Below are 25,205 nucleotides of genomic sequence, written 5' to 3'. Positions count from 1 at the left end.
AGACTGAAGGAAAACTCCATTTATTTCTGTTCTCTCTAATGTTTTCTTTTAATAGGAATAGGTGTTGTATTTCAAAAGCTTTTTCTGCATCTGTTGAGATTATCATTTGATGTCTGATTAATTTTGATATTCATATGGTCAGTTATGCTGATAGTTTTCCAAGTATTGAACCAGCCCTGCATTCCTGGTATAAATCCCACCTGGTCATAGTGTATGGTTCTTGTGATATATTGCTATAATCTCCTTGCTAATATTTTATTTAAAATTTTTGCATCAGTATTAATTAGGGAAATTGGTCTATAGTTTTCTTTCTTTGTTTTTGCTCTTTGTGGTTTAGGTATCAGCACCATGTTAAGTGTTGTAAAAGGAATTTGGTAGAATACCTTCTAGGTCTATTGACAGCATTCTTCTCACAAAGATTTCTGTCTTTGCCCTTTCAAACTATGGGATTGAGGAAGGCAGTTGCCATCAATAGGACTCACACATTGAGTTACTGACAAACTGTTAGAATCCTTTCTTTAACACATTATTTCTGCTTCACCTCACCTCACGCCTCTGTTCTGTCTTCTCTGAGCTTCTTCTTCTTCATCATCATCATCATCACCACCATCATCACCACTACCACTACCACCACCACCATTACCACTCACATTTATATAGCATTTGCAGGTTTGCTACGTGCTTAACAAATATTTTATCCTCACAACAACCCTGTGAGTAGTGGCTATTATTATCCCCATTTTACAGATGAAGAAACTGAAACAAGCATGTTAAGTGACTTGCCTAAGGTCTTACAGCTAGTAAATATCTGAGGGGGGATTTAAATTAGAGGTTTCCAGATTATGAGTCCTGTGTATGATACCTAGCCCCTCTTACTCTTTTCTAGATCATCCCTCGTGGTCAATTATCATTTCCATAATCAACATTTTGGAAATCTCAGAACATCTTTTTCTTCTATTATTCCCCCCATCCCTCACCCCAACCTAGTCCTTAAAGAGACAAAAAGAAGCATCTGATGATCTCACACATTCAATATTTTTTTTGGAACTGAGTTTTTGAATCAGTGTCCTACAAGTATTTATTATAGGCCATGTTAAGATTGTATACCAGTTTGCCATAAGAAATTTTCATAGAAAAGTGCTGATAAATTAATGTGAGTCAAACCAGGTTATTAATGAGGTTACTCCATGTTTCACTGTTGTTTCTTGTTTGATTCTTAGACATTCTTGTAAATGCTATTCATATTTTGGTTTAATTAAATATTCAGAACTGAAGATGTGATTCTTGATGACTTTTTCCTTCTCTTTGGAAGTCATAAAAGGAAATCTGTCATCTGATCATTGAGAGTGTTAATAAATTGCTATTTAATCATTGCAGATCTTCCCTGGATATTCACATTTAATGTGAAATTTTATCCTCCTGACCCTTCACAACTGACTGAAGACATCACCAGGTACTTGTGTTTTAGAATAAATTTCACTTTGAAACTAAAAAACGTGACACTGTTCAATTATGTGTTTTAGAGAAATGGGAATCATTCCAGGAGGAGTTTCAAAACGGCAACTTTTTAGTAGATATTTTTATTCAGGTATTTCTTTGGGACATCTTAAGACCTTAAAAAAGAAATTTTTTTCTCTTTTTTCATTATTGTACTTTTATATTTTCCTTTGCTATATAGTATCATTGTATTAATGTCCATTAATATTCAAAGCTGATATTGCTGATAATGTGGTTTCTTTTGTCAAACTTTCCATCAAGAATAGGATCCAAAGGTTTAGTTTTTTTTAATTCAGTGATTTTCATTGTACAATTAATATATTCTTGCCTATATTCTAGTGGCATGTCAGAGGCCAGGAATAGTTCGATTAGTTTTTTTTTTAAAAACTCCTATAAAACGAAAACCAATGGAGAGATTTAGTAATTTAGCTGTCTGCTGTATGATTGTTCAGAGGCTGATGGGCCAGATGTTCTTTTCTTACTATTGTCCAGGTTACAATTACTAACCTTTTCTTAACCATCTACTTGAAATTTGACAAGATGGTGGCCAAAGAAGGTTGTAAAGTTTCTTTTGCTGGAGATTTTATAAATAGCATAGATTCTTATCAGTTTGTAGTAGTTTAAGAAAGTAAAAGTGTTTCTCTACTTCTTTGATAACCCTTTCTTCATTTTCATTTCTTTGTTTTTCTTTTCTTTGGAATTTTAATGCAGTTTTCTTTATTTGTAATGCAGTGGCATTTTATCAGATGTAAATTTCATTTTCACTTGGCCCAAACTGAATTTTCGGGGCACCTTAAAGTGCTCTATTGAGAGAACCTTACAATTAAAAGCAAAACAAAGCAGCAACCTATTCCAGTGTGCCTTAAAATAATTTTGCCTTTCACCTAGCAAGGGCACTGAAAACAAGAGTCAAGAGAAGGCCTTTGGTGTTATTCAAGCAAAGTAGTACTAGTTAGTAGTAGTACTGAAAACGAGAATCAAGAGAAGTCCTTTGGACTTTGTGAAGGAAAGTAGTAGATGAGGGGGAGGTGGGTAGGGAAACAGGAGGACCCCATTGGGTATTTTGTTCTGTGTCATTGAAAACCAAGCCAAGTTGCCAGTGAAGAGTGCAGTGAGCCTGGAAGTCCAATTCCAGACTTCTAATCAGAGGAGAGAGAAGGCTGAAGGAGGTGGTATCAGTTAAAACTTGAATTAGCAACCTGGTGATGCCTTTAAAAAGTAGTAGATTATTAATACGAGACTTGGAGTTTGTGCTTAAAAGATATTACACTGCATTGAGATCCTTTATGTATTGTTCTCTATCTGTATAAATATATTTATATATTGTTATTATTATTATTATTATTATTATTATATGTGTACATACACACACACAAACACATCTAGGCCTTTTATTTCCTTTCTTAGGGAACTCCCAGTGAGGAAACTTCCTTTACCCTCTTAAAGAAATGCCTGGTGCATTGAAAGAAAGGATAAATGATTTATCCAATCTCGCATCACACGTATATTTAGACGTGGAACTTGAATATGGTTCTTCTTGAAACCAGTGCCTCCTCTTTATGTTACGCTCTCTCTGCTGACCTCCAGTCTAGCCTCTTCAGTTTCCTTTCAAATGTCTCAAATTGGACATCCAGTAGACATTTTAAATTGTTATTTTTGAAGCCAAACTCATATCTTTCCCCCTAAAATCCTACCCTCAGACTTCCCACCTATTACTATTATTATTCCCTATTACTGTAGAAGACAACGCCATCCTGAGTGTCTCTCAGTTTTTTCACCTGGGTGTCATCCTTAACTCCTAATTCTCTCTCACCTACCACCTCACCTATTCAAGCTAATTGCCAAGGCCTGTCAATTTCACCTTTGCAACATCTCTCAAGTATGATTGCCCCTTTCTCTCCTCTGACACTGCCACCATTTTGCTACAGGCCCTCATCATGGATTCTTGAATAGCCAGCAGGTTGGTCTGCCTGCCTCAAGTCTGTGCCCACTGCACTCCAGTCTATTCTACATTCAGCTGATAAAGTGATTTTCCTAAAACAGAAGTCCAAGCATGGACTCTACTTAATAAAATCCTTTGACTTTCTGTTACCTCCAGGAACAAGTACAAAGGCCTCTAACTTTCAAAGGCCTTCAATACCTACCCCCCTCCTACCTTTCCAGTCTTCTTATACTTTATTCCCTGACACATACGCTTTGATCTAGGAATGCTGGCCTCCCGGCTGTTCCACAAACTAACACTTCATCTCTCAGCTTCAGGAATTTTCTCTGGCTGTTCCCCAGGCCTAGAAGTCATGATTTCCCCTTCCTTTAAGTCTTAGCTAAAATCTCATTTTTTTACAAAAACCCTTCCAAGCCTCTTGATTTTAGTGCCTACCCTCTTTTAATTATTTTCTATTTGTCCTTTATATAGTTTGCTTTGTATATATTTGTCGATATATTGTCTTCCCTGTTAGATTATGAAGTCCTTGAGGGCAGAAACTATCTCTTGCCTCTTTTTGTATCCCTAGTGCCTACTACATAATAGGCACTTAATGTTTATTTATTAATTGATAATGTTATGCTGTCTCCCTAATAATAATAATAGCAAAAATAGTAGCTAGCATTCATATAATGCATTAAAGTATTTTAAAAAATATTATTTCATCTAATTTTATCCTCACAATAACCCTGGGAAGTAAGTGCTTTTTATTGTTATTTTCACTTTACAGATGAGGAAACTGAGATAGAAAAGTGTTATTTATCTGTATATCTATATCATTTCTCTGCTACATAAGAAAATGGTTACAGTATTTTCTTGGTGTTGACTTATATGGGAGTCATCATTCTAGTTATGAATGGTGTAGATGTGTCTCTCTGTATGTAAGTCAGCTTGGTTTGAGGCTTTGCACATGGCAAAATTTGCACATGGAGAGCTAATCTCATAAAACACTTTCTCATCTTACTTTGCCTATAGGTCTTAGGGAAAAGATAGCTTTGTAAATTTGCTGTATACTCATTTGATACAATTTACTGAGGTCTATTCCTGCCTCCTTTTTCTGTCACACATTGACCATGTATAGGTACCCAAGGGGGCTGTGATGTTAACATGAATTTCTGATGATGCAGATGCCTCTCCAGGAGTGCGTAAAAAGCTATGCAACTTGACTTTCCCCTGCTTGTAGCTGAAGTGGGGGAGATGCATCATTACTAATCCAGCTCTGATCTGGATTTGCTTCAGCTAGTAAATAATGGCCTTTTTAACTGCATAGTAAGCTGTTGGAGCATTGAATCTGACATGCTGACATGCATAGAATACAGAGCTTCTGAGCAAGAGTGCTTTTAAATAATAGACCTTAATTAGGGCTCTGTAAACCAACAACCACTCTACATACATACATACTCCCTGCTGTAAATTGTTGAGGGATTAAAATATCTTGGTTATAGTTTTTTATAGTATCAATAAGTGCTTTGGGTCTTCATGCAAATGTTGAAAAGCAAGTCTGTCAGCAATTAAAAGAGTTATAATCCTGAATGGTACACTGAAGGCCTAGTTTATGGGCAATGTCTGTGCAGTCCTGAAAGGAGCCACTTGCTTGTCTGTCCTTTGTTAAATTATTGGATGCTGTGTTTCATGGATCTATGTGCAATTTTTGCAGTGTAGAACACACCTTCTCTTGGTCTCTCTCTGTCTCTCTGTCTGTCTCTGTCTCTCTGTCTCTGTCCGTCTCTCTTTGTCACTTTCTCTCTCTCTCTCTCTCTCTCTCTCTCTCTGTCTCTCTGTCTCTGTCTCTGTCTCTCTCTTTCTCGTCAAAAAAGAGCTAGTCAATGTGACTGCAACAGAGAGTACATGAAAGGGAATAAAATGAAATAAGATTGGGAAGGTAGGTGGTAGCTATACTGTAGAGGACTTTAAATGCAAGCTGATCCCTTCTTTGAAATACTCTCTTTCTCACTCTCTCCAAGTGCATCCTGGGACTTCTAGTTTCCTTTAAAAGCACAGTTCAAGCATTACCTCCTCCACAAAAGTTTTTCCTGTTGTTCCCTCCTAGGATTGAGGGGGTAATGCTCCTGTTGCTCTCCCTTTCTTGACTTTCCTTTCTGTAGAAGTTGTTTTTATCAATGCACATGTTTCATCCTCTCTGGGAAGCTCCTAGTAGGCAGGATCTGTTTGTTTTGTATTGGAGCTTTTTATTCCCAGTGCTTATCAAAGTGTTTTGTATCTAGAAGGTATTTAATAAATGCTAATTGTATTGAATCAAAGAAGGATACATGTTTTGCTATGAGACAGTGAGAGCCTGGTTGACATAAGATGTTCTGAACTTGCAGTGGACCCTGTTGCTATTGAGAAATGTAGATGGATGAAGGGAAACTCAGTAATGGAGAGGTTGCCCAGTGATGGTGGTTTGGGAGTCAAGAAGTTGCTTCAGGGGGCAAGGGATATCCCAACTTCTCCTTTCTATACAGTGTATCAGAGGTTTAAAATACAGGGTAGGAAGCATTGGTGAGAGAGTCTTAGAAATAATGAGGTTTCTGTTAGTATATGAAGATGGGAAGAGGGTAAAAATAGAGCTCGAAGATGAAAGGAAGTTTTATCCTCCCTGGGAGGAGGGAGAAGTCTGAAGGCTAATGAGGAAAGGAAATGGGGAGTGGAAGACTGAACTGAATAGAGACAAAGTTAGTAAGGAATGGCGATAGTCAAATAAGAGATGTTAGTGAATTTGTGGGAGACCAGGAGAGTAGGAATGTACCAGCTAGAGGATAGTGTTGGTGCAGTGTTTCCTCTGTTTATAATAGGGCACTGGTTCAGGCTTAAGGTCTAGGTCTCTAGGGACTGTACTAAATGCTCAAGTGACACCAGTTTACTAATTACATCCAAAATGGTAGTAGTGGTGGGAAATAGTTGGAGATGAGGCACACTCAAAGAATATTTCACATAAGTAACAGCATCAACAAGAAATGATGAGCAGGATGGTTTCAGAATAACCTGGGTTCATATGAACTGATACAAAGTGAAGTGAGCAGAACCAGGAGAACATTGTACAATATTGTTGTATGTTGCTCAATTGTGAATGACTTAGCTATCCTCAGAAATACAATGATCTAAGACAGTTTTGAAGGACTTAAGATAAAAAAATGCTATCCACATCCATTTAAAGAACTCATGTGTGTGTGGGGGGGGAATGCGCAGAGTGAAGATGGCAGAGTGAGAGCAAGTACTCACCTAAGTTCTAAGACAAACTCCTTCAGATACCTCTTAAAAGAGAATCTGAAGAAATTTTAGAGTAGCAGAATACAATATGAGACAGTGTGGCAGATTTCCAACCCAGGACAGAATGGAAGCTCCATGGGAGGGATCTGTTGCACGGGGCTGGAGGAGTGCACAGCGCACAGACTGTGCCAGCACAGACCCTGCCACAGCAAAGCCGAGCAGGAAGCCCCAGGTCATCTGAAGCAGCAGCAGCAGTGTAGACTCTCAAACATATCAGCTCAGGATGGGAGTCCAGTGGAAGTGAATGAGAGAGAACTGCAGAACACCAGGTAACTGCAGCAGTCACTTCTGAGAGTATCAGCCCGCAGATTAAATGTCTGTAAGTCACCCACTTGAACTTCTGGGAGCCAAGATGGCAGAGAGATTGGTAAATGCCATCCCTCCCCTTGTTGACCTTGAAAAACCCAGGGAATTATTTCCCCAGGAAAAATCCTGGAACAGTAGGATCAGCTGAAGGGGTAAACAGTCTCTTAGCCCGTGAGGCTAGGAAAATCACAAAGGGGCATCCCTCTTGCTGTGGCTGAAGGGGAACAGTGCAGGACTGGAGCTGTCCCAGATAGCCCCACCTCACTGAACTGGGAGGAGATCCTGAGCCCCAGGAGGTGGAGCCTGCAGTCTCCAACACCAGGACTCCAGGCATGCCTCAGCACAGCCAAGGTAATTGTGATGAAACTAGCGCAGATGAGGTTCATCAACCACTGAGCCTGCCTGTGCTCTACCTCAGTAGAGGAGACCTCCTGTGGCCAGACCACCCCTCCCCCACACCTAATGCAACTAGCTCCAGAGTAACTCCAAGGAAACTCAGAAAGACTTCACCTGGCCTCTGCTTTCCAGCACCAGGTAAGCTGCAGCATTTTAGTTTCAAGCTGAAAGAACCAGAAGCCACAATTCACAAAGCCTCAAGTTCTAAGCACAAGAACCATGGGACAGACCCCCCTATGCCCCAGAAGCAGAGATCCACATTAAAAGCCAGGAAAAGGGTGATCATCATGAGCAAGAAGCAAACCAGAAAAGAAAAGACCATAGAATCTTTCTATGGGGACAAGGACCAAAACATGAATACCAAAGAGGTCAGCATTGAGACTTTACTCCCACCTGAAACTTCAGAAAGGAATATGAACTGGTTTCAAGCCCAAAGAACATTCTTGAAAGAGCTCAAGAAGAATTTTAAAAGCCAGCTTACAGAAGTAGAAGAAAAACTGGCCAATGATTTTGAAAATATGAAAAAAGAATTCACAGAAGAGAATAGCTCCTTACAAAGAAAAATTGGACAAATGAAAAGGGAAGTACAAAACCTAACAGAAGAAAATAACTCCTTAAAAGGAACAATTGGGCAAATGGAAAAGGAGATGCAAAAGTTAACTGAAGAAAACAATCTATTAAAAATTAGAATTGGGCAAGTAGAAGTGAATGACTCTATGAGACATCAAGAATCAGTCAAACAGAATCTAAAGAGTGAAAAAATAGAAAAAAATCTAAAATATCCCATTGGAAAAACAAGTGACCTGGAAAATAGATCCAGGAGAGAAAATCTAAGAAGTATTGGTCCACCAGAAAGCCATGATGAAAAAAAAGAGCCTAGACAATATCTTCCAAGAAATCATCAAGGAAAACTGCCCAGAAGTCCTACATCCAGAGGGCAAAATAGTCATTGAAAGAAACCACCGTTCACCTCTTGAAAGGGATCCCAAAATAAAAACACCAAGGAATATCATTGCCAAATTCCAGAACTCTCAAGTAAAGGAGAAAATGCTGCAGGCAGCCAGAAAGAAACAATTCAAATATCGAGGATCACACAGGACCCTGCAGCTTCTACATTAAAAGATCTGAGGGATTGGAATATGATATTCCATAAGGCAAAGGATCTGGGACTACAACCAAGGATCAGTTACCCAGCAAAATTGAGCTTAATATTTCAGGCAAGGAGGTGGACATTCAATGCAATAAGGGATTTCCAGACCTTCCTGATGAAAAGGCCAGAGCTCAATAAAAAATTCAATCTTCAAACAAAAGTCTCAAGAGAGGCTTAAAAAGGTAAAGAGGGGGGAAAACTTGTTATTCAATATGGGCAAACTGTTTACATCTCTGTAAGGGAAGATGATACTTGTTAATCTTAAATTGTATATTTATTATGACATTTAAAAGGAATATACATAAATAGAGGGAACAGGTATAAATTAAATGTGATGATAGAAATGTGATTTAAGGGTACGAAGGGATTGTAACAGGAGATGTGAAAAGGAGGAGTCAGAAAAAGATAAATTACATCACAGGAAGAGGCACAAAAACATATTACAGTAGAGGGGAAAGAGGGGAGGGAGATGAACATTGCTTGAGATTTACTCTCATCTGATTTGGTTCAAGGAGGGAACAGCAAACTCAGTTAATTATAGAAATCTAGCTCTGTAGTCTGTAGGAGGAGAAAAGGGAAAGAAAAGGGAAGGGAGGCTAAAAGGGATGGAAGTAGTAAAGGAAAAGTGGAGTAAAAGGGAGGGGGGCTGAAAGAAGGGAGGGAAGGCTGAGGGAGGCACTGGTCTAAAATTAAAACTCTTGTGGAGGGGAAGGGAGAAGGGAGAACTAAAAGCATAAACGGGGGTGGGAGAGAAGAAGATGAAAGGTAAAACACAGATATAGTAATCATAACTGTGAATGTAAATGGGATGAACTCTCCCATAAAATGGAGGTGGATAGCAGAATGGATTAAAAACCTTAATCCAACAATATGTTGTTTGCAAGAAACACATTTGAAAAGAGGATACACACAGGGTAAAGGTAAAAGGTTGGAGCAGAATATATTGTGCTTCGGCTAATGTACAAAAAGCAAGGGTAGCAATCCTAATCTCAGACAAAGCAAAAGCTGAAATAGATCTAATCAAAAGAGATAAGGAAGGAAACCATATCTTGCTAAAAGACACCATAGACAATGAAGCAATATCATTGGTAAACATATATGCTCCAAGTATTATAGCATTCAGATTCTTAGAGGAGAAGTTAAGGGAGTTACGGGAAGAAATAGCAAAACTATACTAGTGGGGGACCTCAACCTCCCCCTCTCTGAACTTGATAAATCTAACCTCAGAATAAACAAGAAAGGAGATAAGGAGGTGAATAAAACTCTGCATAAGGGAGATATGATAACTCTCTGGAGAAAATTGTATGGGGATAGAAAGGAGTATACCTTTCTCTCAGACCTTTTCTCATGGCACATATACAAAAATTGACCATGTACTAGGCCATGAAACCCTCACAATCCAGTGAAGAAAGGCAGAGATAGTCAGTGCATCTTTCTAAGATCATAATACAATAAAAATTATATGTAATAAAATACCATGGAAAGAGAAACCAAAAATTAAATAATAAACTAAATAATAAAAAAATAGAAAACTAAATAATGTAACCCTAAAGAATGAATGTGTTAAACAAGAAGTCATAGAAACAATCAACAGCCTCATTCAAGAGAATAACGATAATGAGACAACCTACCAAAACTTATGGGATACTGCACAAGCAGTTCTTAGGGGAAGTTTTATATCATGAATAAAATGGGAAAAGAAGAGATCAATGAATTGCACATGCAGCTGAAAGAGCTAGAAAAAGAACAAATTGAAAATCCTTAAGTAAATACCAAATTAGAACTACTGGAAACCAAAGGAGAGATTAATAAAATTGAAATTAAGAAAACTATTGAACTAATAAATAAAACTAAGAGTTGCTTTTGTGAAAAAAATACCAATAAAATTGATAACCTTTTGGTCAGTTTGATTAAAAAAATAAAGAAGAAAACCAAATTACCAATACCAAAAATGAAAACGGTGAACTCACCTCCAGCAAGGAGGAAATTAAAACAATAGCCCAACAGCAGGAGATAGAAAGAGAAATCTCGTTTAAAGCTATGGTAGATACTATAAAATATCTGAGAGTCTACCTGCCAAAGCAAACCAGTGACTGTATGAACACAATTACAAAACGTTTTTCACAAAATAAAGACAGATCTAAGAAAGTGGAAAAACATCAGTTGCTCATGGGTAGGCTACATTAATTGTCATAAAATTAATTGTCATAAAAATGATAATTCTGCCTAAATTAATTTACGTATTCAGTGCCATGCCAGTCAAACTACCAGATAATTATTTTCTAGAGCTAGACAAAACAATATTAAAATTCATTTGGAAGAGCAAAAGGTCCACAATATCAAGGGAACTAATGAAAAAAAAATGCTAGGGATGGTGGCTTAGACCTCTCAGATCTCAAATTGTATTATAAAGCAGCAATCCTCAAAACCACTTGGTTCTGGCTAAAAACAGAGGGGTTGACCAGTGGAATGGGTTAGGTACTCAAGACACAGTAGTTAATGAATATAGCAATCTACTGTTTGATAAACCCAAGGACCCCAGCTTCTGGGATAAGAACTCACTGTTTGACAAAAATTGCTGGGAAAACTGAGTAACAGTGTGGTGGAATCTGGGTATAGACCAGTGCCTGACACCATACACAAGAATAAAATCCAAATGGATACATGATCTAGGTATAAAGATTGATACTATAAACAAATTAGGGGAGCAAGGAATAGTGTATTTGTCAGATTTATGGAGAATGGAGAAATTTTTGACCAAACAAGAGATAGAGAACATTATGAAGTACAAAATGGATAATTTTGATAACATTAAATTGAAAAGTTTTTGCACAAACAAGCCCAATGCAACCAAGATTAGGAAGGAAGCAGAAAACTGGGAAAGAACTTCTCCAACTAGTGTCTGGATAAATGCCTCATTACTAAAATATACAGAGAACTGAGTTAATGTACAAGAATACAAGTCATTCCCCAATTGATAAATGGTCAAAGGATATGAACAGGCAGTTTTCAGAGGAAGAAATTAAAGCTATCTATAGTCATATGAAAACAATGCTCTAAATCACTATTGATTGGAGAGATGCAAATCAAAACAACTCTGAGTTACCACATCACACCTATCAGATTGGCTAACATGACAAAACAGAAAGATGATAAATGTTGGAGAAGATGTGGGAGAATTAGAATACTAATTCATTGCTGGTGGAGCTGTGAGCTGATCCAGCCATTCTGGAGAGCAATTTGGAGTCATGCCCAAAGGGCTACAAAAATATGCATACCCTTTGACCCAGCATTACTGCTTTTTAGGACTGTATCCCCAAGATATCATAAAAGTGGGAAAAGGTCCCACATGTACAAAATTATTTATATAGCCGCTCTTTTTGTTGTGGTCAAAAACTGGAGATCAAGGGGATTCTTATCAATTGGGGAATGACTGAATAAATTGTGGTATATGAATGTAATAGAATACTATTGTGCTATAAGAAATGATGAACGGGAAGACTTCAGAGAAGCCTGGAAAGACTTATATGAACTGATGCTGAGTGAAAGGAACAGAACCAGGAGAACTCTGTACACAGAACAACCACAGTGTGCGAGGAATTTTTCTGGTAGACTTAGTGCATCATTGCAATGCAAGGACTTAAAAGTTCTCAGTGGATTTGAGGCAAAATGCCTTCCATATCCAGAGGAAGAATTATGAAATTCAATCACAGAATGAAACAGCCCATTTTCTTTTGCATTATGTTTTGTTTTGTTTTATGATTTCTCCCATTCATTTCAATTCTTAAATTTAAAATTCTTAAAATTAAAATTTAATTAAGTGATAACTTAGTTTCTTCTTTGCCTATTTCAATTCCTTCAGTTTCTTTTTCCTTTTTTTTAAATTAGTTTATTTGTTTTCAGTGTTCTACAATCACTTCCATATATCTTAGATTTTTTTCCCCTCCCTCTTTCTTCCTCTCCCCCTCCCTTCCCCTCCATTCCCCCTCCCTCCTAACTCCCTCCCTGAGACGGCATACAATTTTATATAGGTTCTACACATGCATTCCTATTAAATATATATTCACCTGAGAATTAAGGTGAAATTAAGAATTTTGAATTTGAATTTTGAATTTTTAAAATTTTTATTAGATTTTAATAAAATTATTAATTAAATAATTAAGTTAATAAAGAGATCATAAGAATGGGAAAGGGTCCCACTTGTACAAAAATATTTATAGCAGCTCTCTTTGTGGTGGCCAAGAACTGGAAATCAAGAGGACGTCCATCATTTGGGGAATTGCTGAACAAGTTGTGGTATATGAATGTAATGGAATACTATTGTGCTATAAGAAATGAGGAACAGGAAGACTTCACAGAGACCTGGAAGGACTTATATGAACTGATGCTGAGTGAAAGGAGTAGAACCAGGAGAGCTTTGTACCAAACAATAACCATAGTGTGCAAGGAATTTTTCGGGTAAACTTATCCCTTCACAGCAGTGCAAGGACCTAAAACATTCCCAATGGACTCTAGAGGCAAAATGCCTTCCACATCTGGAGAAAGAACTATGGAATTGTATCTCAGAATGTAGCAGACCATTTTCCCTTGTGTTAGGTTTTGTTTTGTTTTTATGGTTTCTCCCACCTATTTCAATTCTTCTATGCAGCATGACTTAAGGTGAAAATGTATTTAATAATAATGTATGTGTAGAACCTATATAAGATTGTACACCATCTCAGGGAGGGAGGGGACTGGGAGGAAGAAAGGAAGGGGAGGGTGGGGAAAAGTCTAAGATATATGGAAGTGATTTTAGAAAACTGAAAACGAATGAAATAATTTAGGAAAAGAAAGAGCTGATGTAGTCTGAGTGGAGATTGAAGCATAATTTTTATTTTTTGCAACATGATTAATATGGAAATATGTTTTGCATGATTGCACATATAGAATCTATATCAAATTGCTTGCTTTCTCAAGGAGGGGGGGAGAAGAGAATTTAGAACTCAAAATTTTTAAAAATGGTTTTCACATGTAATTGGAAAAAATGAAATAAAAAATTTGAAAACTATACTGTCAGCAGTACATAATCAAATCTTACATTTGCATTTGATAATTCAATGCACATAATGCACAGACAGCTTGTACAATATGTAGGCAAAAGACTTATGATTGAGCATGAGCTTTGTCAAATTGAATTATTGTCATAAAAATATTATCTCTTGTGTGAACATTTGTTCTTAATGTAATTATGTTTGAAGAATATTATTAGAACCCTGTAAGTACTGTGAAAATAAGTGATTTTCTTTTCTCCCCCACCATAGATATTTCCTGTGCCTTCAACTTCGACAGGATATTGCTTCTGGCCGCCTCCCCTGTTCTTTTGTGACTCATGCTCTCCTTGGTTCATATACACTACAAGCTGAGCTTGGTGACTATGACCCAGAGGAACACAGCAGTGATTACATCAGTGAATTTCAGTTTGCACCCAATCAAACTAAGGAGATGGAAGACAAAGTAATAGAGCTGCACAAAACTCACAGGTCTGTTCACTTTTGTGCTGGAGAGGGCAAATGGTTTTGATTAATTCTACTTATATATGATTAGTTTAACATCTGGAAACTGATAAATGGAATATTTTAGCAGATTGTTTACATTTTACCTTGTGGTCACCACCTACCAGTGTCTTAAAGTAAGATTATCTGACCAACTCCTAATAAATGGAGAAAAATGATAATGAATTTTTATTTTTTGAAAAAACTAACTTTACCCTTCAGGAATTTCATTTTTTGTATTCATTTATGTGTATATATATAGATATATACCTATATACCTCTCTCTATATATATCTTCTACTTATCCTTATTAACAGTATTGTTTTAGATATTTAATTATGAATTTGTTAAATAAGCTTTGATAGACTATGAAGTGTAGTTTGGGTGGGAATAGATGTGGTACATGAAACATGAATGACTCCTATACATACATAAACATGTACGTATATGTATGTACACACATATATACATACACATACACATATACATGCACACATATATTTGATGACCTTTTGTCTTGGACAAGGAGGATCAGAAATAAATATTCCAAAGGAAAATTCTTTCTTGATGCCTTGGGTTCTTGACCCATAGTTCAAGGACCAATTCCATGAAATGCAAAGATTTATTTCTAGTAGGCCAGCCATTAGGTGATGTGTTCTTTGGGAATGACAAAGGTGAATAGCCCTTAGTACTCTGTGGCTTTCTTCCACTCCCAAAGTGGTGATGGAATAGTGGAAAATAGAGCTCAAGGTATGCTAAGTAAAAATCACACAGCTTTTACGAAAACTATAAACATTTACTATAGACATTCATCAAGGTGAGTTCTTTGACTAGTGACTAGCAAATTGGTATTCTTTTAGAGGAAATGAATCACACCATATTGGTATTCCTGTGATCAATAAAACTAGAAGATAAAAGGAAGTTGTATTTGAATGGAAAGGTGCTTCAGTGGCTTTCCTTGGAGAGTCATGACAGAGAGTTGTTTTGTCATATGTCCAAATGTAGCAAAAAACAAGATTCTGTTGAGCACGCTTCCATTTTATCATTCAATGCTTATAGTGTACATAACCAACAACAGCATAATTGGAAACTTTGTACCTTCTCCATCACCATCTATTGCAAAGGATAAATTGGAAGAGAAATTACCCTCTCACAAAAAAAGAATTGAGAAAAAATCAGTAACTTCTGACCCATGTGTCTACTTTCTCATCTTCATAAAATCTGAGAGCGATCTACATATGTAAGAAAAAGACAGGGTATTTCAGTTTTCTGCAGAAGACCATATCTTCACAGTTACATATTTGACTGAAAGATGTAGATCTATATCACCATGTGCTTTACTTTTCTCTGAATTTGAAAAAGAAAAATAAACGTGGAAAAGTAAGCAGAAATCTTTTTATCTTTTTTGTTTCACGGTCCTCCATCAACCTTCTCCCCCTTTGGCAGAGTAGTGAAAGCCTTTGAACTCTTTTAAATGCATAAAATAAAATACGTAGGACTAGAAAGAAAAGCAACTAAATTGAAATCCACATAGCAAAATATCTTAAGTATAAGTTCATGGATTTGCCTTAAAAGCTGCAGCAAGAAATCTCTCATGAATTTGTTAAGTTTTTACAAGAATCTTTGATAAATGCCACCTCTGTTTAACAACTGTCTAATTGTTAACATCAAGGTAGGAATGACAAAGGGAGATAAATTCTAACATCCACAACCATGGAGAATGAGTCCAAATGGAAGAAGTAGTCATTGTGGAAGATGGTGGAGTTCTCCAAATGATCCTTTTTTTCAGCTGATACTGTCCTGTATATTGTAATAATTAATCCCAAAATGTTATAGTCCTTTCCCAGTGAGATCCATGACTACTTAAAAGAACTTGTCCTAATAATTCATACATTAAATAGTAAATAGGTTTAAAAAGTCTCTTGTCTTGTGACATGCAGCTAGATGTATTGTCCATTGAATTAGTATATCAATAATGTCATTGTACTTATCTGATGGACAATTGAGTAGGACGAAGAAATCTAGCTGGATTGCAGTTGGGAATTGGCAGTGTGCTTAATAATCTCAAGTGGCTACCTGATATGAAAACCTTTTTTTGTAAAGCAAATGTTTCCCTAGTGATGCAACATGTTCTGAATCTTAAAACATCACAAATTCAGAAGAATCAAAATTGTAGGAGAGCAGGAGTCAATGGGGAGGTATATGTTGGGCACGAGGCTGCTATATATTTCCAATAAGAGTTATCATAAAAATGTGGAATAGAATGGAGAAGGCCTGTCACTAGAAAAGGAGGTGGACTGGTCTTAGAGTGAGAGAGGACAGATAGATAAGCCTGACTGCTGTGCTAATTCCACAAAATTTAAAGAGACCCATAAGAAAGCTTCCAACAGTTGGCTGATCTCTGTGGATAATCTATGACAAGAATTCTATGGAAGGAGAATGTGTTGTCTTCCCTGATTGAGGTAGTGCATATATGTCTTTATATAATAATAGATCCATCTAAATAACAAGGAGTGCTGTGATTTGAAGATTTTTTTTTTTTACACCTAGAAGTAGAAGAGTTTAAGGAGTTTGGAGGTTTTTTGTTTTGTTTTTCAAGCACACTTCAGCAGCAAAGAGATTAATCTGTGGTAATTGACACTGGCATTTATTTATGTAATATAAGATCTTGAGTTTCACTTATAGCCATAATAATAGTAACCTGGTATAGGGGCTTCATGTTTTCTAAGTTTTCAGATATATTACATTTGAACTTCAGAATAGCTTCAGAAGGGCATTTAGCTACTGAAAACACATCTTGAATAATCCACATTTATTTATTCATCTCTTATTTATAGCTTTAAAAATTGCTGTGACCTTGCTTTGGGATATCTATAGCTAATTATGTCATCAAATAATGTAATTGAGAATAAAAGAAGGATTTAGAATTTGTTCATCTGGGATAGATTTATAAAAAGTAGTTAAGTTGAACTTTGATGACTTAATGAAGTTCTGTTTTCCATAAGACAATACTTAAAATATAGCTTCTTTAGGCAATTGTAAATATGGCCTCCTTTTTTTTTTTTTAAACAAAACAAGCCAAAAATCAAAACTATGTTTAGGATGTCCAAAGAAGGGAGAAGAAGGTTAAGTGTAGGGAAAATATGATTTGTGTACATTTCTATGAAATTGAAAAGTGTTTTTTGGTCATGGATTTTATTCACATTTTTTCCCATTAGTAAAATAATATTATTCCTTGTGATTCTTAGGGGCTTATCTCCAGCACAAGCTGATTCTCAGTTCTTAGAAAATGCAAAGAGACTTTCCATGTATGGTGTAGATCTACATCATGCCAAGGTACTGTGAACCTGTTTTTAAAAGTTTCATTATGAATATGATATTCTCAAAAAGGTATTTCTGCATTTAATCTGTAGCTTCTCATTAAACCCAAACAGTTAAGCAAAACCAACCAGTATAATGATCTTATCTAAGATCATGTGCTCAATTTTTCTGAAATCAAATCACCATTATTAATATGTGAAATAATGTCATATTTGGACATCTTCAAATGCTGAGCTCATATGGAAATGGTTTACACAATCCTTCATATAGGGCTTGCTTTCTTATTTATGATGAGGCCACCTCTCTTTATCTCTTCATTCAACAAGCATTAAACACTTTGTGGAGCACTACACTAAATATTGGGAAAGTTCAGATAAAATAGTTTCTACTGGTATGGAACTTATTATGATCTGGCATACACAAAATTAAATTAAAAGTATCCTAGAGAGTTGCTGAACAGAGAGCTCCCTGAGGTGAAAGGTTGGATGGTGGGTTAGGACTCTGTAGGACGTTCAGAGAAGGCTTCATAGAAGCAGAACTTTAATTTGGGCTTTAAAAGATGAGTAAAAGCTTAATATTTGCATAGATAACCTCTTGCTTCTCTGGTCCTAGCATGTAATTTTTGGCAGCCTGATTTGGGGACCAAGTAGCTTTGTAAAGAGATTCTTCTCTTTTATCCCTACTCCTAGTATTTCTAGGACTTCTTGATGATTCTCTTCCAGAAGAGTGAAAAACACACCACATGGGTTAGATTCCCTTCTCCCCCTCAAAACAACACTATTCACATGGTTGGTTTAGTGCATTTTCAAGTACACACATGAATTTTAGAAGTATAATTAAAGAGAAAACATTTGGCAATCAGTAGTCATGAAATGCCCTACCACTACATTTATTTTTAAAACAAACATTATAAAAAGCTTTTTTCAATGCCAGGTTGAAATATGAATTTTAATTTATTGGATTATGATTGAAACTGGTGATATTTTTGGGATTCAGTTCATTTTGCATTTATGTTGTAAGAAATAGCACATGTATCATGTCACTAATTGATTTTTAATATGTGATGGCTTTGGGTAATTTTATTTAGTTTGTATGTTTTTAATGAAATCTAAGTCTCTTGCTTTATGAAGTATTAATGAATGATATATTTACAGGATTGTACGTCTTGTATCTCTTACAGTACTGGAACAGTCAGAGAATTACATATGCCATGTTGCTTATTTTTGTCTCAATTTCCTTGGTACCTTTAAATCTTTCTGGGTGATAGTTATTTCAGATTGCCTTCCTTTTCCAAACAAAAACCTTAGAGGAAAGCCAATATTAGTGAACTCAAGAATAGTTTGCAATCCTTTGAAAAATGTGCCAGCCAAAGGAATGTTGTAATGACAAGTAGATGTCAACACTGTATTACTGGTGACCTGCTTGGAAAAATTTGGGGATTCCATTACACTAGCGGAAATTGCAGCTCTCAGCTTGCCTTGAAGGGAATGAATGATTGTTTTTGCAGACTGTAATACTGAGATCATCCTATGCCTGTCAGCCAAAATGATTCATTGATGGTTTAAAAAAAAGACACTAAAAACCAAAATGACTGAATTCAGAGTCAGGGTTGCCAAGCGTCCTTTTTGTCACCTTGCCACAGGAGACTGGTATATATTCCAACAAAACACACATTTTAACATCTTACTCTTTCTCTGTGGAAAATCTAGCTCCATTCCCCCCTCCACCCATTCTTGTCCTCTTAACCCTAACAAAGGAGTTCAATAATTCACTCACCACATGCCTCTTAAAAAGTAGTGAGATCTGAGATTACATTACAACAGTTCTTTGGAAAATAAAATATGATCCTTGAAAATGGATAGATTCTAGCACACACCACCTTTTGTACAGTCTCAATCTATTTTTCTGCTCTTGCTATTATTTAAAGGTGAAATCTATAAAAATCATCCTTTCTGTTCTTGTCCTTTAAAGGATTAGTTAACCAAATGATCATGTATCTAAATGAGATAACATAAGTAGAGCACTTTACAAATCTGAAAGCAAGCTATAAATACTAGCTATTATTATTATTGTTACTGCTATTTTGTTTTTTTGTTCTTATCTAGCATTCAATACTTTGTGTTTGGTAGGATTCAGAAGGTGTGGACATCAAGCTGGGTGTATGTGCTAATGGACTGCTTATTTATAAGGACAGACTCAGAATTAATCGATTTGCCTGGCCTAAAATCCTGAAAATCTCCTATAAGCGCAGTAATTTCTACATTAAAGTCAGGCCAGCAGAGGTGAGCAGTGTGGAGTCAGTTTTTATGAGTGTCTTTAATCAGTTAATTCCATGTTTCTCAGTTTTAATTGCTTTTACAGTAAACAAGTTTTTTATATTTAAATCACTTTTTCTTACAATAATTTAAATCTAATGAACAGTTGGTCATTTCCCAAAAATAGTTTTTTCCAGCATTAATCCTTTCTCTAATTACATTCCTGTAATTAAAAAGGAAATCAATAGGAAAGGAATATTAAAGATATGTGAAAGGATTGATAACTTTCAGGGTACACTTAAATATAATAAGCTTATTTGAGTAGGTTTTTATGTCTATGAAAACAGAAAATTCTGTTATTATTACAGTGCACAAGATATCCATCTGGTGCAGTGACATTATTAAGTATGTGGCAACTAGCCTTTTGCCTTTCTCAAGAAAGGGTAATTACTAATTACTACTGATAGAAACCTAGAAGCCCTGGTACTGGTCAGTGATGAACTTTTAAATGTGCTAATTTGTTTTGTGGATTCATTCCAGCTGGAACAGTTTGAGAGCACCATTGGGTTCAAACTGCCAAACCACCGGGCTGCTAAAAGATTATGGAAAGTGTGTGTGGAGCATCATACTTTCTACAGGTAATTTTAGGAGACACAATTGGTGGAATTACTCTGTCAGGAAAGAATGTATGGGTTAGTTTCATCTTTCTTAACTATGTGTGTATCCAGACTTCTCCCTTCATGTTCAGTTGAATATAAGGTAGAAATTGCAGTATATGGTACATAGAGTTGCTGGGCCTGGAGTCAGGAAGGCCTGAGTTCAAATCCAGCCTCGGATACTAGCTGTGTGACCTCGAGCAAGTCACTTAACCCTTTTTGCTTCGATTTCCTCATTTGTGAAATGAGCTGAAGAAGGAAATGGCAAGCCACTCCAGTATCCTTGACAAGAAAACCCCAAATGGGATCACATCACGAAGAGTCAGACACAGCTGAAACACCTGAACAACATAACAAAAATTCACAGTATTTTAATTAATGTAAGTCAATAGGTTTTTTTTAAAACCCTTAGTATCTTTGAATCGTTGGCTTTACTCTTTTGTTGAGTGAATATCCTGATGCCCAAAAGAGTTTTGCTTCTACCAGCCAGAAAAAAAAGTGGCTACTGAGTAATGAATTTGTTTGGTAATGGTGGCATGTGCTACTGCCGTCCAGTACCATTTATTCAAGCCTCAGGACTTCTGGTAAAAAAAATCTATCTAACTCTTTTAGAGTCATTTCTGAGGCAAGTTTCTTCTTCTTCCATAGATGACATAAAGCCTTACGTATTTTATCATGGCCACTGCAGTGGAGAAGCAGAAACGATAGGCTTCTCATATCTCCTCTTCCTCCACCGCCAAAGCCCCATGAACCTGATTTTGGGAATTTATTTGTAAACATCAACTTAAGATCCCAAATATTGGGGAAAAAACTTTCATTTAAACATTTTAAAAATAAATTTGATTGGACTTTGTAAAACAAATTTTAATTTTTGTATTTTTTTAAATCAATAATTTTTTAATGGAAGCATTTTTTTTAAAACCATGGATTTCTTTTAAAAATAATAGTCCTAATTTTCACGTAAAGGCAGTTAAAAAGCAAGTACATTTTTCCTTTAATATCAGATCAGACAGAATACAAGGCTACTTTATGTGCACGAGGATATATGTACTAGCAGGGTGCTTTCTGAAAATTTTCAAGTCATATTTTATTGAAATGAAGAAACATTAAATTTTGCATGTTGATACTAAGTTGCCCGTAGTAATAAGACCGTAGTTTATTAAATAAAAGTTTTTAAATGATGGCACTGGTGCTAATATATGTGACTTTGCCTTTTTTAATCATTAGGATTTTAAAAATCCCTTTTATTTCTTTTTCAAGGGAACCTTTAGTAATGTTTGCATTGCTAAGTCTTATGTCAATGTAAATATATACCTTAAGAGATGAAATCTGTATAAGTAGATTTCCTTTTTAATGTCTTATTCCTTTGCTCTTGCTCAAAGAATTTTTTTAGTCCATATGAATTTTAGTATTTTTATTTTAACTTTAATGTCTTAGAGTAAATTTCTGGCTGATGGATATATTTTATCACAATGTATAATAGAGAGGGCCTGGGAGTGAAAGATATTCTATCTGAAGAAAACAAATGTTTTCTGATCCAAAAAAGATAAATATTATTGAAATATTTTTGGGTTCCCTCTCTCCTCGTATTTTCTAGGAAATACTTCAGGTAGGTTTATATTCATATTTGCTCAGCATAGCACATTTTTATTAAAGAAACAGCTAGTCTCTTTCTATTTGAGACAGAATTCCCCTAGGACTTGCTATGTCATTAGAAAATTTCTAGTCACAGTCATATTCTGGAAGTTTGTGCAAGAGAATGTAATACCCATTGAAATAGGAAGCTTCAGAGAGCTTTTCATCCTAGTTTGAAAGACTATAAATTCAGTTGTCCAGAAGTTACATCTTTTGTGTTTTCTTTGTACAAGATGACGACTCACAACTTCATGCAAAACCTAAAACTTTTCTCTAGAATTTGAGACCTGAGAATGGATCTGTGATGTTTACAAAATGCCTTTAATAAAATGTACCTAGACAAAATCATTGTAATATGCTTTGAAAAGAAAACCAGTTTTCCCAACCAATGTAAGGAACTTGCATAGAAATGACTTTGTAGGCTTTATAGGATTCTCCTTATTCTCATGTGAGTGTTTTGATTAAAGTTTTTACCTGATTGTGCATCCTGACCTGTATAGGTTGTATTCTACTACCTCCCTTCATAATTGAAAGGATTTCTTTGTGTTCTTTTGTATGACCATTTTTCCTATTTAAACTATTGTATAATTATACTTAATTGTGGTAGGATTCTAATATTAAATGGAAGAACTATGACTCAGAATCACCTGTTTCTTTATTATCATAACAAGAGAAAAAGGGGGAGAGAGAGACAGAAAGACAGAAACAGAGAGAGGATATAGTTCTAGACCTAGACTACATAGGAAACACCCAAAAAGAAAAACTAAAATAATATTTTATAAATGTCTTAGAATTTTCCCTTGTGGTTAATTTGAAAGCTCCTTAACTCATCAAGTATTAATTGAGCACCTATTTTGTGCCAGGCACAAGTATTTGGAGATCTTTGTATTCCACCCTCAGTTCTGGAGATAAAAAGAAAGGCAAGTGAAGGAGATTGCATGCCAGTATTATCTATGTACATACAAGACACATAGAGGGTTCATTGGAGGTAATCTGAGAAAGAAGGCTCTAACAGTTTGAGAGTAAGAATGAAATTGGGAAAGATGTCTTGCAGAAGGTAGGATTTGAGCGGAGTCTTGAAGAAAGCAAGGGAAGCCCCATGGTAGAGGTGACCACAGAGTAATTCCAGGCATTGGGAGGAAGCCAGTGACAAAGCATGGAGTGGAGAGATGGAATTTTGTGTGAGGAACAGCAAGAAGCCCTTGTTGGTCTTTAGAACATAAGCTCATCGAGGGCAGTTTGTCTTTTGCCTCTTTTTGTATCCTTAGCACTTAGCACAGTGCCTGGAACATAATAGATGCTTTATAAACGTTTATTGAATGAATGAATGAAGGTGGAAGGGAGTAAAGTATAAGACTGGAAAGGCAGAAGGGGGCTAGCTTGTGAAGGGCTTTAAAAGCCAATTACAGGATTTTTTATTTGGTCCTGGGGGTAATAAAAAGCCATTGGAGTTTTTTGAATAGGGAGATGATAGGGTTAGATCTGTGCTTTAGGAAGATCTCTTTGTCATCTGAGTAGATGATGGAATGAAGTGAGGAGACACTTGAAATGGGGAGACAAGCTTAGAAGTCTGTTGCAGTAACATGGACCAAAGATGATTAGAGGCTGCACGACTAAGTAAGAGGAGAGAAAGGGACATATATGAGAAGTATTAAAGATAGAATCTACAAGATTTGGCACCAGATTGTATAATGGAGGGGAAGTTTGAGACTAACGTTGAGGTTATGAACCTGAGGGCTACTCTTCATAGGGATAAATAAGTTGGGAAGAAGGGAGGGTTTGGGGAAGAGATAATGAGTTCAGTTTTGAACATGCTGAACTCAAGGTATCTGTGGAAATAATCCAGTTCTGGATTTCTAATATGCAGTTGGAGATATGAGACTGAAGATCAACAAAGAGGTTATAGACCTGAGAATCATATACATATTAATTATAATTGAATCCACTGAAACTGATGAAACCGCCAAGGAATTATAGAAGAGAAGCAGAGGGCAAAGGAGAAAGCAATAATTACTGGGCGAGAACTGGATAAAGAGCCAGCAAAGGAGGAGAAAAGGAAAGGAAGAGGCAAAGGAGGAGAACAGGAGACACAAGCTAACAAAAACCTAGAGAAGAAAGAATGACCAAGGGAAGAGAGGATGCTTGAGAACATTGGAGGCCTCAGATAGGCCAAGAAGGGTGAGGATTGAGATAGGCCATATATATATGTAGGACAGTTTCCTCAAGAATTCAGTCACTAAATGACGAAGAAGGATAAAGGATAATAACTCACAGGGCTAATAGCTATCAAGGATGGATCAGGTGATGGCTTTGGGGGCCATGGAGGAAACCTGGGTGTGTGTGGATAGTAGAGAAGCAGTCAGTAGAGAAAGATTAGAGATTAGTGAGAAAGGGAGGATGATAGAGGGGGCAGCTGCTGGAGAAGATTGGATGGAATGGAGTCATTTGTGCTTGTTGAGGAGTCTGCTTTGGCAAGAAGACCATCTTCAACTCCTCATGTCAGATTTGGGTGAAGGAGCCAGCAGTGGCAGATGGCATCTGAGAGATGTGAGATGAGGAGGAGGAGAAAAGAGGAAATCTTAAAGAGGGACCCCAGTTTTTTCAATAAATTATAAGGCAAAGTTTGTAGCTTAGAGAATGAGGAAAGTGGGAGCCATTGGGGTGTGGGGAGAAATAAAATTTGGAAAGGCTCTTGTGGTAAGTGGGATGATGAATCAATCGGGGTTGTAAAAAGAATACCTTGCCATAGTTAGGCCCCCATTTAGATTGTTTAACATAAATTTTTAGTGCATACAGTCATAGTGGTTTCTTGATTTTTTCCAGTTATATTCAGGAACATGGAAGTAGGAGTGGATGGTAGTATTCCCAACCTGGGACTTGGAAAGGCATTCAGTAGGATTAAGGGACTGAGGTATTCAGGTGTAAAGTATAGGGTAGAATTCTGTCCTCTTCTTCTCCTTCTTCTCCCTCTTTCTCTCTTCTTCCCTCCCCTCCCCTATCCTTCCCAGGGAAGGTACACGCCATGGCCATAAGCTGCCTTTTTTCCTTTGGGTTTACTGGCTACATTTTTTTGCACGAAGATCAAGCCTTAAACCCAGTTCACTCTGGAGCTCATAGACTGGACAACTAGTCCCCATCTACCACAGAGTGAATGTAATAACTAAATAGTAATTTTTTCTTTTTTACCCAGGAACTTTGAGGGTCTTC

The 25,205-nt window shown here is 36.5% G+C and overlaps 1 protein-coding gene and 1 long non-coding RNA gene across 20 annotated transcripts in view; one reads left to right on the top strand and one right to left on the bottom strand.

Annotated features, from left to right (window-relative positions):
• EPB41L2 (erythrocyte membrane protein band 4.1 like 2) overlaps positions 1-25,205 on the top strand; it is a 283,916-nt gene that overhangs the window by 200,487 nt on the left and 58,224 nt on the right. For all 19 annotated transcript variants that reach the window (XM_072643326.1, XM_072643324.1, XM_072643319.1 and 16 more), the window contains 5 exons: positions 1,378-1,453; positions 13,901-14,119; positions 17,380-17,467; positions 19,582-19,734; positions 20,248-20,345. In XM_072643326.1, the coding sequence (XP_072499427.1) occupies positions 1,378-1,453; positions 13,901-14,119; positions 17,380-17,467; positions 19,582-19,734; positions 20,248-20,345 (634 nt within the window). The remainder of the gene's footprint in view (positions 1-1,377; positions 1,454-13,900; positions 14,120-17,379; positions 17,468-19,581; positions 19,735-20,247; positions 20,346-25,205) is intronic.
• Positions 19,750-25,205, bottom strand: part of LOC140526793 (uncharacterized) — a 90,059-nt gene continuing 84,603 nt past the window's right edge. The window contains exon 5 of the long non-coding RNA XR_011974528.1: positions 19,750-20,704. This is a non-coding gene — a long non-coding RNA (uncharacterized lncRNA). The remainder of the gene's footprint in view (positions 20,705-25,205) is intronic.

Source organism: Notamacropus eugenii, chromosome 2 (assembly GCF_028372415.1).
Source record: "Notamacropus eugenii isolate mMacEug1 chromosome 2, mMacEug1.pri_v2, whole genome shotgun sequence".
NCBI lineage: Eukaryota > Metazoa > Chordata > Mammalia > Diprotodontia > Macropodidae > Notamacropus > Notamacropus eugenii.
This window is presented reverse-complemented; position numbering and strand designations above follow the sequence as displayed.